Raw genomic sequence first — 16,733 nt, forward strand, 5'->3', positions numbered from 1 at the left:
TGTAATATATCAGCTCTAGCACGCAGTGGAAGGCACCACAAGCTAAAGCTACTCCATGGCGGAGATTTCCTGGTATGATTCCCAACAAATCTGTTAGTAAGGCAGGTTTAGTCTAAATTCTAATCCTAAATCTATGATTCATCCTAATAAAAATCACCATTTACTAGGCGTAGTATTGGGCACTTTATATTTATTATATCAAATTCTACCAATAATACTGTTACCTAAGAGAGTATTATCCCCATTTTAGGGATGAGGAAGCTACCCAAGACAATGTTTTGCCTAAGGCCACTTAGATAGAGAGAGGTGGAATTCAACCTCAGGTCTATCTGACCACAAAGCTGAATTCTTTCTCTTACACCACCTTGCCTCCTTAGGCACTTTCTTTTGTCCTTTAGTTAAAGAGCAATAGTCCCTGCTTTTTAGAGGAGACAAGGATGTGCTAGATACAGTATTTATAACCTTTAGTCTTATAAAATAACTGAAAAAGATGCACTGTATCTCTTATAGTTTACAGAATTATATATTTTGTATATTAATCTCATTGTACTTTAGCAATTGAGGGAATATTTTTATTTTAAATCAATAATTTATAGAAATAAGATTATTAAAAATATTGCATTATCTGTTTCTGAAGTCTAAATTCCAATGTCAAGCAAGATAAGAAAGCAATACATTAGGAGTTAATCTCTGACCTACAATCACATGCCCAAGTAAAAACTTCAAAATAAAATTTCAAACCATATAACAAAAGAGAATCTGTTAGCTTGGGAATGCTTGTGAGCAAATCTTAGAAGAATATAACTTCCTTTACTTTTCATGTAACAATGTGGGCAATATCCAGGCAAAATATGTCCATTCTAATTATTTCCCTTCTAATTTACTTTGTTCTGAAGTATCCTCCATATCATAAACACAGTTAACCCTCTACTGAGATTGGTGACAAAAGATGATAAAATAACTCTGGTTATTTCTTCCTATATGCAGATATTCACTGGATTTCCAGGAGGTAGAGATCACTGCAGTCACCAGGACCATTAAATGCAAACAATTTCAACATAGGAATCAAATCTAAGTTTTGTGACATTAGGTTGTATGCTGTGTTAGTGGAGGGAAAAAAATAAAAGAATTATAACAAAATAATTATACTAAAAATATTTCTATACTTGTACTTGGGGAGGAAAATATAAGAGAAGAGTTCATAAAAACTTCAAAGATTGGTCCCAGAGCAATTTTCATACCTATTAACACCTATTGTCTACATGCTTATTCAAAGAGAAACATTTATAACTCAAATCCATGGTGTGCTAGGTAAGAGATCAAATCTGAAAGATGAATGAATATATTGTAGAAAATTAGACAAATGGCTATATATTTAATTGTTTCTTAAGTAGAAAACTAGACTGGAAGAAGTCTCTAGTTCTTTCTGGTTCTGCTGCTGAATGAGTCATCTTAATTTCCCATGTACATCTCTTGCTGTATAGCTTTTATACTGAAAGGTGCATAGTTGATGTTTCCTAAATTATATGATGATTCTCAGACATAAAATAAGTATCTGCAAAATATGCCTGTGTTACATTTACATAGAAAAGTGTTTCTGTAGACTTTGAAGATAGATAAAAGTAAAATACAATCCTTTACCAGTGAGTATCACAAAAGAACAGAAATCTAAATATGAGTTATATGTGATAACTCTTGGAATTTGACAATTCTATTTGTAAAAGCCTGATTTAAGCAATATTAAAACAGTTATTTGCCAAATATCTTCAAAATTCAAAGGGAATAGGGTTAGACTAAATCATTTTAAAATAGTGTACATTAATACACAGGTAGAAGGAAAATGCAAGTGAGGAAGCAGAAGGAAGGAATATCCTTCCAGCCCAAATTACAAAATTGTAATTATTGTAAATTAATTCCATTGTTACTCAACTAGAGTAATGTATTTGTATATATAAAAATACACATATTTATTTTTGTATTTTTTAAAAGTGCATAAATTCTTCTCATGACCCAGTAAAAATGATTACATTTAATTTTTTTTTTTACTGGTTCTGCTGAAATGTTACCAATAAAACACTGAGATGTTACATAAAAGTAGCTGATTAATAGATATAAGATCCAATTAAATATGTCTTAAGAAGAAATTCTTTTACATTATTAAAAAATATATTTTTTATTCCATATCTATGTCTAGGGACTTATATATTTATACCATTTAATTTCATATCTTTGTATAAATGGAAAACCTTGGAAAACTGCCTGAATTGGAAGCATGGATATGGTGTAGTATCCAAGCAGGTCAATCTGAAAACAAAAAATCTAGAGTAAGATAATAACATATTATTAATATGTTTCTAGAGCTTCATCTCTCAGGTTCCAAAAGCCCTTTATAAAATTTAATTAAGTCTCACAGAAATCCTGCCAACTAAGTATTATAATGCCCATTTTACAGATGGACAGAGACAAAATGACCTGCCCACTTCATATAGGCTGTTAGTTCCCAAAAGTTGTCCTTCCGAGTCCTCTGTTTTACTTAATGAGCCACACTCTTCAGGAGCCTATCAGATGTCTTCTCAAATTCAAATGAGAATCCTAAAGTTAAGTATTCATTATTTTTCTTATTTAATACAACTTGGAAACCACTCAAAGAAAAAAAGTCTTTTGAAATAGTCTCCTCGACTTATTCATTATATTTTTTAAAAGATTTAGTGCAGATGATACTGGTTATAAAAAGCACACAACACACACACACACACACACACCATAGTAAGTAACCCAGGAAAAAGCTCCTGTTTGATCAATGAACTTAAGAATTCAGTATTAACTCTGCATAAGACAATGAGAAATTAAGTCCTCCATTTTCAGACCTTTCTGATACAATAACAAGGTGGAAAGCTGTAATATTTTTTCACATGCATCTTCATTATTAAATCCAAACCAAAAGGAAAAGGCTTATTCTATTGGTAAAATGAGAATCCCTCTCTAATTTACCTCACAATAAATTAGATTTAGGGTCTCAGGGTACTAACAGGTTTTCTTTTAAATTTCAGCTGGGGGGAGCTTGATGATAGGGTCATGAACATTATTAAAAAACCACAGGAGAAACATCTACTAACATCATCACCTTTAGTTCTCTGTGGGCCTAATTATAGGACCCCTTGTTCTAAAAACCATTCCATGTCTACAAAACATCTGCAGGGCTTCAAAGAGTCTATAGTTTACCATTCTGTTCTACAATAAACTCTTCTTTAATCTCAAAGGATTGGAAGGTGTTGGGTAGGAAAGCTACATTGTATCATGTCTCCTTTCAGTCACAGCCACCTGAGTAGACATATTAATTGCTTCTGATATAAAACCAAGAGGCTTTATTTTAAATGCAGTTGCTTTTAGTTACAACATGGCAGCTAATTGCTAAATATGTTTCAAGAGGAGCATAGGCCGGCCCTTTACCAAAGAGGGTGGGAACAATTGCATAGATTTGGCCACACTGTGGAAATAGCTAATCTTGGAGCGATGCAAATGGGAGAAGGTACAAAGCACATATATGGGAATGCCCCAACAGCAACAATCCCACAATAAATGGCACACGTCATTCAAGGCTGATTTTAAGTTTACATTCATTTTAAGGGATCTCCGTTGAGCTTAATGACATAGTATAGTTTTCTTGAGTCATTAAAAAATTCTTATGATATTAGTCTATGTTTATACGTCAATTTTCAGGTGATTTTTGTTCCAGTGCATGTTCTATGTGCCAATTAAAAATAAGCCACCAGTTAGTTAGTGGGCTGAGAGAATTGATTTGAAGCCCTTTCAATCTCACTGCTCTTTTCTGATTACTGCTCTGGCCAATTTGAGAGAATTAAGTTACAGAGTTCCACAAATTCACTAATGATAATAACAGCAACAAGCAAACAACAAAGCATTTCTTTATGCCAAGTATTCAATATTGCAATACCATTATATTTTTCATATAAAATTTTATAGAAATGAACAAGAGGACAGTCATTTATTGTAAGAACAAATAGAGAAAAATATGCTCTGATAATATATTGCTTAGTTAAATGTAGCAAGGGATAAATCTATATGACTATTTAAAGAGATAGAGAATTATAATTTCTGAATATAATATACCTGCTGGTAAACTTTTCCTTAGATGCTTGCTCCAGCTTCTAGCTATTTAAACTTTAAGTAATCTTCCCTTGTCACCGTTAACACATTGCACAAGATGCCATGCAGCCTGCCTACTGTTTTGTTTGGTTTGTAATGTTTTACAAGTTTTTAATTTTTGGAATTATTACTATCATTTTAAGATCTGATCATATTACATGTAAATGCAGGTTTTTCCTTGTTAATTAAAAATTAATACCTTAATGCTAGGCTTACTTTCTCCCACAATGATAGGTTCAGATTGTAAAGCAAATGCCCCTGTAGATGGGGTATGAAAACTCATCTAGGCACAGTCTCTGGAATCATTGTTTGGCCCACTTCTGCTCCCTCTTTGGCCCCACTGACATTAGAGTTTGCTACCTCTAACGTAGCCCGTTGTTATTCAGGGTGATTAGTTACATGCAGAGGTCCTGGTGATCTGTTTCCTGGTGGAAATTTCCACTGTGATTGACTTACATCGTGATCTTCTCCATATTAATTTACCATTCCAGCTGAGCGAAGCTACAGCAGAAAAAACAAGATACCAAGTGGCTGGTGATATCTCTAAAACCAAAGTAACCACTACTAATGATAACATAAATGAAGAAAAAGGAAAAGAAGAAAGGAGTAAAAGAAGAGGAAGGTGAGAAGGAAGGAATGGAGGAAAATGAGAAGAGGGAGGAAGAAGAAGAAAAAAGAAAACAAAAAGGTCTGTTTACTATTACTCTGTTTACAGTAAAAAAGGAAATATAAGCTTTATTTAAATTGTTTATTTTTTAAATCAATAGTTCTTATAATATTCAGATATAATAAATAAGTACCAATCTTTTTTTATTTTAAATAGAAACTCCATGGTGCAGTCAGCAAATCACTTGGAGAGGTGAGGGAGGGTGATAAACATTAGATTAGGTGAAACTGGCTTATTATAGGTACATTAACCTAGAGTTAATCTAAACAAATTCAGGCAAGCATGCTGTTTAAGTTATTCCATTCTGGACTGGGAAACAACTTCTGTAGCATGCTTTACGATGCCGTTTATTTTTCAATCCAAAATCTGGAGTTAAGTACATTATGTGAACCATCACCAGGAATCTCCAAGCACATTTTTTTAGGATATTATTCTTTAATATTCTGTGAATTAAGAAATAATTTGGATAACAGGTTAATATGCCTAATGTTATTCTTTTCTTCATCATGGGAGGGGCACAAAAAGGCACCCCATATATGTCAGGTAATTATTAAAACAGTTATGGCAAGAAGTGGAAATAACCTTGTTATGATGAACATATACATTGCTGGCAAGAGCTATGGACTTCCCTCTAGCTCCCACCAGTGAAACCTAGCAGCCACTCAAATGTAACACTAGATCAAGCCCCAAATGAGGCACAAACCTCGAGGAGAGAAATGTTTCCCTTGTAAAAGGAAGATGATAAATCATATTCACCATCAAAAAGTTTGTCTGTACATCATGTCCTTTGAAAGGCTATTCTTAAGAGTCTCTAAATTCCAGAGGGCCACGCAATGGGCTGGCTTGCATTAGATTTCTGCAGAGCTGGCAGCCTTTTTCTGAAAGTCTAACATTACAGGTAACCTGATGACAGGGAGGGTGGGCCACAGGCACGCATCTCAGCCTGCCTTGGGAGCCAAGGGGAGTGAGCTTGAGAGACCAAGACCGATATGCTGGGATCAATGGAACTCTCCCTGGGAACTGGCTGTTCCCCTTTCAAACGCCACCTCCCTAATCTCTCCACTTGCTCAAGTCAAATTCTTCAAAGCTCTGAACTTGACACACTTGACACGAGGCTGGCACGGTTAGGAAAGGCAAAGGAAGAATGTTCTTTATAAATCATGGGTGGAGGCCGAAGGGACCAAATTCATGGACAGTTAACAAGCAGGGTCAGAATGGAGGGATATGCTTAGAACCACAATTCTTTTAATCATGAGGAGAAAACAAAGTTTCTTAATATTTTTTAAGGGCCCACGATATGCTGAACAGTGTGCTGGGCACTAGGTCGGGGTATCTGCCCTACAAGACCTTGAAGTCGATGCCCTGAGAAAGACACACTAGCAAAAGTGATAACATGTCCCCAGGGGAGGGTCATTCCCTCCATCTGAGTGCATAAACCCATGCACAAAAACAACCTGAGGATGTTCATGGTGTCTACACACAGAGAAAACTGTGTGTCATGGATTGTGAAAAAACAGCTCTCAAAACTGGCAAAGGTGTGTGAGGCCAATGACCAAGGCAGGCTGACCTATACTGCGACATTCACAAAGAGGCCTCATCACTAGACTTGAGCACAAAGAGAACACTGGCCCCAGCAGAGGTCCTCACCAGCACTCTCAGTCCTCAAGTAGGTGCCACAGACAGCTTATCTTTCCTCAGCAAGAACTCCCAAAGCATTCCATGTCAGTACAGATGATTCTTTCTCATGGCCATGTTGTATGTGGTTGCATGGATATGCCACAATTTATTGAACTAGTTCCCCACTGGTGACTGATTATGTGGCTGATAGCACTTTGTCACTATAAATTAATATGCTGACTCTACAATAAGTGGGGCCCACTGTTATCCTGTGTTTAACACAAAGAATACAAAAGGGAATCCTCATACGTGAAGAAGCAGATTAAAAATGAGGAATAAATGTCAAAAATTAGCAGGTCCTTAAATCTGGAAAGGGCCCCTCCTTGTCCTGGCAAGGAACACCTGCGTGTGCTTGGGCAGGTTGGGGAAGGCAGCACAGCCAGCCTGCAGAAGTCTGCACTTAGGAGAGCTGTTATCATCTTATGTCATCTATTTATATATTTGGATAGTGGATAGGATCACAGTCCCTTGGGGCTAAAGTATGCATGTAAATAACCCAAAGCATTAAGAAAAAAAAAATAAGTTGATATTTTACTTTTCATTCTTTCAAATTATTACCTGTTGTACAACTGAACCATCAGTAAAACTCGAATAAACTCATGCAATAAAAAGATTCAGATTCAGACTCAATTAAACACTGTGTGCCTATGACTAAGGTGCTAATAGATGTGTTTACATAAAGTAATCCTCATGATAAGAAAGTATTAACATCCTCATTTGTAGACAAGGAAAGTGAGATTTACACAGATGGACTTTTCGGGGAAAGTCTCATTTTCTACTAGTAGGTTTAGGAGTTGAAATCTGCACTTAAGTTACTCACCCTCTCCAAACTACCATTATTTCAACTGTCCTATGGCTGGTGACTCCCAGCTGTCATACCAGCCCAATACTAGCCCAGTACTGCATCATCCTGAATGGTAGGCCCCTATAACTGTATCAATTAAATTACAGACATTAAGACAGTCTGAAACGAAATCCTAAATTAAGTGCTGGTGTGTGTGAAAGAGAGAGAGAGAGAGCGGAATAGAGGATATGGAAAAAAGGTTGTCATATTTCACTTTATTTTTTTATAAGAAGTTTAAAATAAATACCGTATCATAGAACTGGAAACACACTCACATTTGTTATTTAAAACATAGAAAAAGCAGAAGAAAAAATGCAAACACACTTCAAATAAATTAGTTATATTTTGACACTAATTGTGAGTGTAAAATCAGAAAAAATTAAATGGGAAAACTCGACATGAAAGGATGACAAGTGACAAAATGGCACTTAAAAGATTTTTATTAAAAAATTACCAGAAGACTATGTGGTAGATGTGGCCTCCCCCAATGACAGCTGCTTCTGCTGCTTTCAGGTTGTGGGCAGTCCTAAAATGTAACATTTAATGCTAAAAAACTGCTTTAAAATGCACAGATGCCTAAGAAATGGGTGCTGTATGATATGGCACAAAAAATATCCTCTAGCAGTCGGGCTTCAAGACATAAAAGGACAGCTCTATGCTGCACAAGGCCTGTCTGCACAGGCCCTGTGAACAGGGAGTGAGGGGCCTGGGTTCTTCTGGGTTCTTCTCCTTCCTTGGCTGGTCATTAGCTGTGTGACCTTCACTTCTTGAAATTGTCTGATGTGGAAAACTGGGGATAACAGACTAGATTATGAAGCTCAACTAAGATAAATGTATGAGCAAATACTTATAAAAATGTGAAGTCTTTGTATAAATGTGAGGTTATATGACTCGACCCAAAAAATTAGACGCAGCTATGTACAAGATACAGGTGCCCATGAATAAGAAATTACATTTTTTTCAGGTGATCTCATGAGCTTCTAAGTTAAGAGTTCAAAGTGCCCTAGAATACAAGAAATACAGCGAGGCCTGAAATGAGCCTGGATGTCCACAAGAAAGAAATTTATAAAAATATAAATACCATGTGATATATAGGTAGTATCCTAATTCTGCAAAAGCCACAGGGTAGACTGCAGATAACTGAACAAAAATCCAAGAAAAGCAAAGCCGGTTAACCAAGGTCACTCAAGAATGACGGATAAAATACTCAGTTAGAACCCAAGTCCTTCTAAAAACTTTCTATGCTGGTTATTAATACTATTATCTCACCTTAGGAAACAGAGTAGGTTTCAGCAACCTCATTAGAGGCACAGTTTGAATTCTAGAAAGAAGTGGCTTGGCTAAGGTCATACAGGTGATTGAGACTAGAATCCAGGTTTTCTGGCCCTCAACCAATCCTCTTTTCCCACAGTCACAGTGCCTACCCCTTTATTCAGGGTACTCATACCACTTGTGGCACATGTAAGGAAATTTTACTAACATACTCTACCAAAATATTTTCTTTTTTAACCTACCAGTTAGGTAGAGATCAACCAGTTTTGTGAGACAATTTACTTCTCTTAAAGAGAGGCTTGAGTGAGGATGGTTTAGGATTGTACTAAATCTGAAAATGAACCTGAGATTTCTATATGAGAAAATGATAAGGCAAGGAGGGGAAGAAGGACTGATTTGATGTGTTCACATCAAGTTTCATCCTCGTGGTTCTTAAATGATTGTATTAAAGAAAAAGCAAGTATTCATGTAGTAGCCCCAGTATGTTCCTCATCCTTTCAGACAAGCCTGCTCATAGCAGAGTAGAGCCCTAACTGAGTAAACTACACAAGAACTGCTATCCTGGATGATCAGTGATTGTAATGTCCAACTGGTGACCACCATCCTAGGACAGATCAGTGCTCCATTTCTTAAACGGTTATTCTAGTGGTTCTTTAGCAAAATATTACTTGGATCAATCAACCAACTATGTAAGGCCCATAAACTCTACGTTTACTCACCTGCAGCATCCATCTCCAGGATTACAAATATAAAAGAAACTAAAGATTATGACACCATTGATAAGTAACACATGAAGGAGCAATCAAGTTTTAAACTAATAATTACACTTGATGGTTGAAATATGAGCCATGACAGAACCACTTCTCAAACAATGAAAGGAAGGCACTAAAATAAAATTAATCTGTAGACAATTTAGGGGCATCATGATGGGAAATGGTGGATAAAGAATCCAGCAGGAGGAAAACAGAAATCGGAAATAAGCCCAGCTACACAAGATCCTCTATAACTTTGGGAATATCATTTACCTTAACCTCCATGTTCTTCAGATTTTGTCACTAGTAAAACAGGAGCTATAAAACTTATTCTACTACTCCCAAAGTGAGATGAAAATGAGGGAACAGATGTGAAATTATGTTGGAATAAGTGTTATGAGTGCAGATTATTTTATAAACTGTACAACTGTATTAAAGACTATAGTGAACTAGATACTATATATAACATAAAAATGCTTTCCAAAGAAACCCCTTGCAAATGAGCTTTAGTCATGTTACAATGCCTTAAAATATAAATTTTGAAATAAAATAAACATTCTTGTACCTTTTTAATTATTGAAAAAATGTCTTGCTTTCTTAGAAAAATTATATATGAAAAAATTTTTTCAACATTTTACATCAGAATGTCTTTGAACTAACTTAGAGCCCTGCTGTGCATTTTTAGAGGCTTCTTTTTGGGAAAGATGTTTCTAAATTTAATAAATATATACATATCAATAAATTATACTTCATATTATAGAACCTACATGTATCAACATATTCATACTTCCTAAATAGGATTTCATTTTCTTATTTTTGATCACATCATATTTATTATTTTATTCATTTTTTTAAAAATCACACCTTCATGTGACATTTACTTCTTCACAATAATGAGACTTGTAAATACCCCACATTCTGGAGATCGTAAACATATATCCTATGATTACGACACTTCTCATTGGCATAGTGCTTTACGTTTTGCCATAAACTTTCACAAAAGGGCCTCACAACAGTGTGAAGTAGGCGGGAACACACTGGCTCGAATTGCTAGGAGCTGGCCGGCTCACAGGCATTTGGTCCACACACTGGGACTTTACCCACTAACTGGCACTTTCTCTCTCTGGTTCAGTATTAAATACTCAAAGACAAATTTCCCTCATCGAGTATGGAACCTCTCAACTTAGGAGGGCCCAAATCCCTGGGATGTGATGAAGACGATCTTTGTACTTGAAGTCAGACTTAATGGCATGTGTGTGCCTGGTGCTCTTACCGTCCAGGTGGCCGACTTGGCGGTGCTCGACTGCTGGAAGGACACGTCGAAGCTGTGTGGGCCCGGGTAGTCGGTGTTGGAGGGGATGGCGGGTGACGGCGAGAGGGCATCAAAGGTGGAGCTGGGCTGCGCGTAGGGCGAGGGCGCCGTGACACTGTTCTGCGCGTGGTCTGTGTTGTAGGGGCTGGTGGACGAAGAGCCGTTCTGGATCTGCTGGTCCATGCTGTTCAGGAGCCCCAGGTTCGTGTACTGTGGCTGCAAAGACACCCAGAAACCCTGATGTTAGCTATGTAAGCGCAGATCATCGCTCCAAAAAAGCATCATTTGGTGCACCCATTCTGCCGAGATTGACTTCACATCCAAAACACTCCGCATTCAAAGTAAAGCCTCCAATTTGTGATACACAGAGACACTAAGAGAAATCTAACATGTGTGTGTTTTGTTATGACTTTCACAGATCACACAGTTCTTATGTGCTACCTTTGGAGACTGGTTTTCTCAAGAGCATTTCAAAGTACGACACATGCTTATTCATGAACTATGCAAAAAGTGCCCAGAGCTTAGTAACTGCTTAGGAATTCCTTAAAATAAATGAATACTACCTGCTATTCTAATTATATTTTTTGGCTATGGCATCCAAAATGAGAAAAACCACTTGATAATATTCTAGAGGAGATTTAAATATCAAATTGGTGCATATGGGGCAAAATCAGAAGACCGTCAAATTTTCTCTTAATCCTAATTTTAAATTCTGTCCTAGGATACCAATAGTGTCCCCTCCCGCCATGGACTAATTTCCCAAAGACTGGAGGGGCATGGGAGCCAGGTTAGGGACACCTAACTGTACATTTTAAAAGGTAACATGCTAGTGCATCATCCAAACATGGTCTAATGTTTTATCTGCTATTTCATTTTCTTCATGGAAATTCATTCCTTTCTAGAGTAGAAGATGTATAAGAGAAATACCATCTAGTTGTGAATAAAACTCTATGCTTGATATAATTCAGAGAGGTCTATTAGCTCATGTAGTGCCTTCTGTCAGATGCTTTTATACCTTCTATGTGAATAGGCCTGAACACAGAGTAAGCACTCAATAACATGTTCATGGAAAGAACAAATTAACCCATTTAATCTGTAAAACAACTTTACTACATTATTGTAAGAGAGGTCAAGTAGTTTGCCCTAGCATCAGCTAATATGCAGCAGAGTGGGGGTTTTGGAACAAAATCTTCTTGTTCTGAGTTCAGGGCTCTGTCTGTGCCATCACAACCATCAGCCTAATCAGATAAGTCAGCCCAGAGTCATTCCTAAACCTGAGACACACTGGACACATTTCCAGAAGGGGCAAACAGCCTCTGGTACCATTTTCCCTTCGTGAAACCTTCGAACACATGGAAATCTTACTATTTCTTTAAGTTAGTGTGGAGGGGTAGGAATGAAAAGCAAGACGAGGAAGGCAGCCTTGTTGGTGCTTATTTTATGAATTTTATAAATGGGCCTTCAATTGAGATATAACTCAGAGACTCAGATAATGTAAAACTATGGGGAAGAACAAGTTAAAAAGAAATAGGGGCTTGAAAATTTTTTAAATTTTAAACTTTAAGTTTATTAAAATTATTGGATTAAACTTTATTTTTGTTTTGCACGGGGAGGAGAAATGGACCCTGCCATTCCATTCAGTCCAGAGAGCATCTGTCTAAATGTTAATAGTCGTATGCTCATTCCATCACATCCATGCATTTGCATTCCACTGCTGAATGCCACGTCCCCATTTGTTCTTCAAATAACTATGAATCTCTGTACGCTTATCCCTATGCTGACAAGAGCAGCTGTTTGTCTCGCCTTCTCTCCCCTCTGACTTCTATAGCTCCTATCCTTCACCTATCCTCCATCTTCAGCTTCTCCTCCTGACAGGTGTGGCAAAACTGCAGGTAAAGCAACTTAGAGAAAAAAAAAAAGTAAAACCCGAGGCCCATACAAATGGTCCACGCCCCTGGCTGAACTAAATAAAGTTCTTAGGTATCCAAGCCTGCGGCAACAGCCCAGGGAAAGGGACTGAAAAGATACTATTTGTGTTCAAGTTAAGGGTCAGTATACAAAGCACTCCTGCACGTCCTGTAGGAATCAGATAATGCTTCCAGAGGCACGTGTACAATTAGGAAGGCAGCCGTCCCTGACAAAAAGGACAAAGAAACTCTGAGCACTTTCTCTCTGGCAGTAAAATGCCTGTTGGGCCACCCCTTCCTCCTCCTTGCTACACAGAAGGAACTTCAGCTAATTGTGGGCTTGGATGAGAACAAAGAAACATGGGCTCTTTGAATTTTTTTTAATGCAATATATATAAAGAGAAAAGTTTTGAGACCAAGCTTTAAAAGCCAGTGAGCAAACATTCTTCAATTCTCTAAGGACTAAAGAAAAAGGGAAATTCCATTTACTGAGAAGTCACAAAGGAGACCCTTAGAATGGCAGTAGAACTGAACGTGTTGGGTGGCACCAAAGAAGCAGAAAAAAATCTATATTCCAAACATCACTAACAGCACTGTGGGTGCCGATGGGTCTACTTTTAAATGCCATGATTTTTCACTTTGTACCATTCTCGTTGAAATTTTGTACTTAGATGCCACGGCACTCTAGCCCAGGCAACAGAGTGAGACTCTGTCTCAAAAAAAGAAAGGAAGAAAAAAGAAATTTTGTACTTAGGAACAACAGTATTTGTTCCCAATGCTAATACCTCAATTAATATAACACAAAATTAGATTTCCTAGGCTTGGCCAAAAATCAGCTTACTATACAAGATAAAGATGGCAAAACACATTTCAATTTAAACTCTTCTCAAACTGTACTTTAAAGAAATATAAGCCAAATAGTATATTCAGTTGTCTTTAAAAAATAAATAAAAGCACCATTAACTTTGAATTAGTCAGCTTAAAATGAACATAAACAAAAACTCACCTACCAAACTAAGAATTGCATGACTGGAAGCTTATTTAGATACTTTCATTTACTAAATATCAGTAAATCATAAGCCTGTCATAGGAAACAGTTCTTTAGAAGTTAATTTTTTAAATATCTAGTTTAAAATAAAGATTCTTATTTGCCTATTTCTTTGAATTGAAGATAGAAGCTCATGTTAATAGCGTACAATTGGAGACTAAAGACAGACCATCATGGCCAATAAGCACAAGCGTTACCCAGGCAGTACTAGCAAAATAATTTGTAGTACTTAGTGCAAAATGCCAATGCAGGACCTTTTGTTCATAGACTTAATAATTTTCAAAATGGTGATAGCAGGGCATTAAACAAAGCATGGTTCCCTTCTGAGAATGGGGCCCTGTGTGACTGCCTGTATAGTTTGTGTGCCCATGAAGCTGGCTCTGTACCAGTTCAATGTGTCTAATATCACTTATTTTCCACCAAAGTGAGGCTGGTGGGGTAAAGGGAAGAGTACTTGTCATTTACTCTTAGTAATTGCATAAACACAGAGGTGAGAAACTTGTGTTTTACTGGGATGCTATTGCAATGCTTATCAACAATGACAGGTAAAAGAGTTTCTGAGATTAGAACACGACACTTTCATATCAGCCATAAAAAGTGGCCTCAGAAGAACACTGTGGATCCCCATACATCCCGTGTTTTTTTTTTTTTTTAAGTAACAAAAGTTATGAGCGTATTTGAAATGAAATAGGTAGTAGGTTCTCCCTTTCTCACCACAAGTATCTTGATCGCAGAATGATGTTAACATACTCTGCAGGCACTCAAACAATGAGTGAATGAAAAATGTTATATATCTGCCATATCATGTCTAAAAAAGGAGCTGGTCTTCTTTTCACAAAATATAAAAGAGCAAAATTGAACACAAATTGTGTGATATCTACTGTTATGTTGATAAAGTAAAATAACTGATTTCCTCTGATTTCAAAAAGATGCTTCATTTCCTATAAAATAACTTCAAAATAGAAGACTCACTGCCTGGACGCTGGAAAATCACCATCTGTAGTTGGACTACATTCAGGTTCATCACAGACTAGCTGATCTGACCACAGAAAGGATGAAGCACACCTTGGTTATAGTAACTTAACATACTCTGTGTAATCACAGAACACCCTAGGAGTGTTCTGAAACATGGAGCTTGCGAGGTAAGTATAGGGATAGACAGGAGAATGGCAAAAATATTTGTTTTCACCATGAATAAAGAAATATAACTACCAATTCCCAAACATAGAGAAAAGCATTTCCTTAAATCCTTTTGCATTCTCATAGCCATCTATAGACTTTGATCTATTTCTTCACTTAACTTCAATTTGAATGCTCAGAATTAAACTAGCCATATAGAAGACTAGATTTTCTCTGACTGGTCTCATGAATACTATCACTGTAGTTTCATTTTGTTTTTCTTTCCTGGATTACATCCTTGTAATGATATTAAACTCTGAATATAATGGGTCTGAATTTTCTTTTCATAAGCTCAACAATGCATCAGTATATATTGCTATAAACAAAGCTCAATATTAAATACCTGGATTTATATTTAAAGTTGATGATGTAATTACTTTCCTATAAAAGAATTTTAACATCAATAAAAGGATTCCAATCAAGTTATTTGACCAGTGCAATAGAAACAGGGACATAAGTATAATTATGTTTCTGAAAATCTCTCTCCAGCAATTTATCTATATAAGAGAAATTTCATAAGTTCCCTTTTTCAGATACTACTGTCTGTAATAGCTAATTTATGACAACATGGCAACAATAACCAACAATATATGGCAAGAAGTTAATAAAAAATGGGACTGGGGAGAGGTTACTGTAGGATATATAATCCTAATTTATTTATCTCAATTCAACTGACCCTTGTTACAAGAAACAATAACTTTTCCAAATTTCTTTTGGAAGAAATTATAATCCATTAGTGACTATTAGATGGGGAATAGAACATTCTTCAGCACGACTAACATTCCTCTATGGATTCTAATAATGCAAAAGACTGAACTTAGACTTGTTGACATGGGGGTTAAGTCTCAATACTGCCACTAATGTGCTGTGTGCCACTGGGAAAGGTTATTGAACAACTTAGACCTAATTTCCTATAAGGCAAAATCTGTGTAAAATTGAGAAGATGGAATCTGATAACCCAATGTAAAAATGGTGCCAATTCTAACATTCTGTTAGTTATGGTTATCCTCATCTTTGAAGTTATTTTAAAACGATGCCCTGAGATTATTCTCAAAATACTTTCATAAAGTAACTATTCTTTACACAGATTTCCCTGGCCAAACCTAGAAATCTAAAATGTTTCAGAGAGTATATATAGGTTCTTCAGCTGATACCACCTTTCACCTCAGGTTTCTTGTAGGAGCTTTTATGAACATTCTATAGCCCCTCCTGGGAAAAGAAAACAGCTTTCTTCATGACCCTGGATTTACAAAACATTCATTCAATTATGCTCTAGCAGTCAGTACTACATTTCCATCTCCAAATATCAGTGGGATAGTGACTTTTCAGCAAACACTGCCTAAGGGAGAAATACTTGTCATTTTTTAGTCTTCTACTACCTGCCCCACCTCAAAGAATGATGGTTTGTTTTATGCTAGAATTAAACACAATTGACTTAAGGTGCTCTACTCAAGGTCAAGAAGATATCTGTATTATGATGTCAAGTTAAAGTACCATCTTTCATTCACCATCACATTTTTCTCAAAACCAGATTTTAACAGGTATGATATATTTCACTCTTTTTGTCCTGAAATGATTCTAAAAAGTGAATGCTTGGAGTTAAAATACACCCATATCTTACAATGAACAAAATATAAGAATAAAGCATTTAAGCACACACAAACCTAGGAAGACAGTTGTCAGTTAATTAGAATGTTTTATGTTCTGACACAAAGTGTCAACATTCCTTTGAGGGTTAAGATTCCATAACTTAGGAGAGAGATCCTAAAAATCCCCAATGGTAGGTGAGGCAAATAAATACAGAATTGGCTGATCAGGTGGACAACAACATTAACAAACATTAGACATAGGATTTGCAAAGACACGAAGTATGAAATGCATTGAATTTAAAACTTGATCCAAATATAG

General features: G+C 36.4%; 1 protein-coding gene across 6 annotated transcripts in view; it reads right to left on the reverse strand.

Annotated features, from left to right (window-relative positions):
- Positions 1 to 16,733, reverse strand: part of TP63 (tumor protein p63) — a 208,829-nt gene that overhangs the window by 64,865 nt on the left and 127,231 nt on the right. For all 6 annotated transcript variants that reach the window (XM_012745184.3, XM_012745183.2, XM_012745180.3 and 3 more), the window contains one exon: positions 10,653 to 10,907. In XM_012745184.3, coding sequence (XP_012600638.1) covers positions 10,653 to 10,907 — 255 coding nt within the window. The remainder of the gene's footprint in view (positions 1 to 10,652; positions 10,908 to 16,733) is intronic.

Source organism: Microcebus murinus, chromosome 1 (assembly GCF_040939455.1).
Source record: "Microcebus murinus isolate Inina chromosome 1, M.murinus_Inina_mat1.0, whole genome shotgun sequence".
Taxonomy (NCBI): domain Eukaryota; kingdom Metazoa; phylum Chordata; class Mammalia; order Primates; family Cheirogaleidae; genus Microcebus; species Microcebus murinus.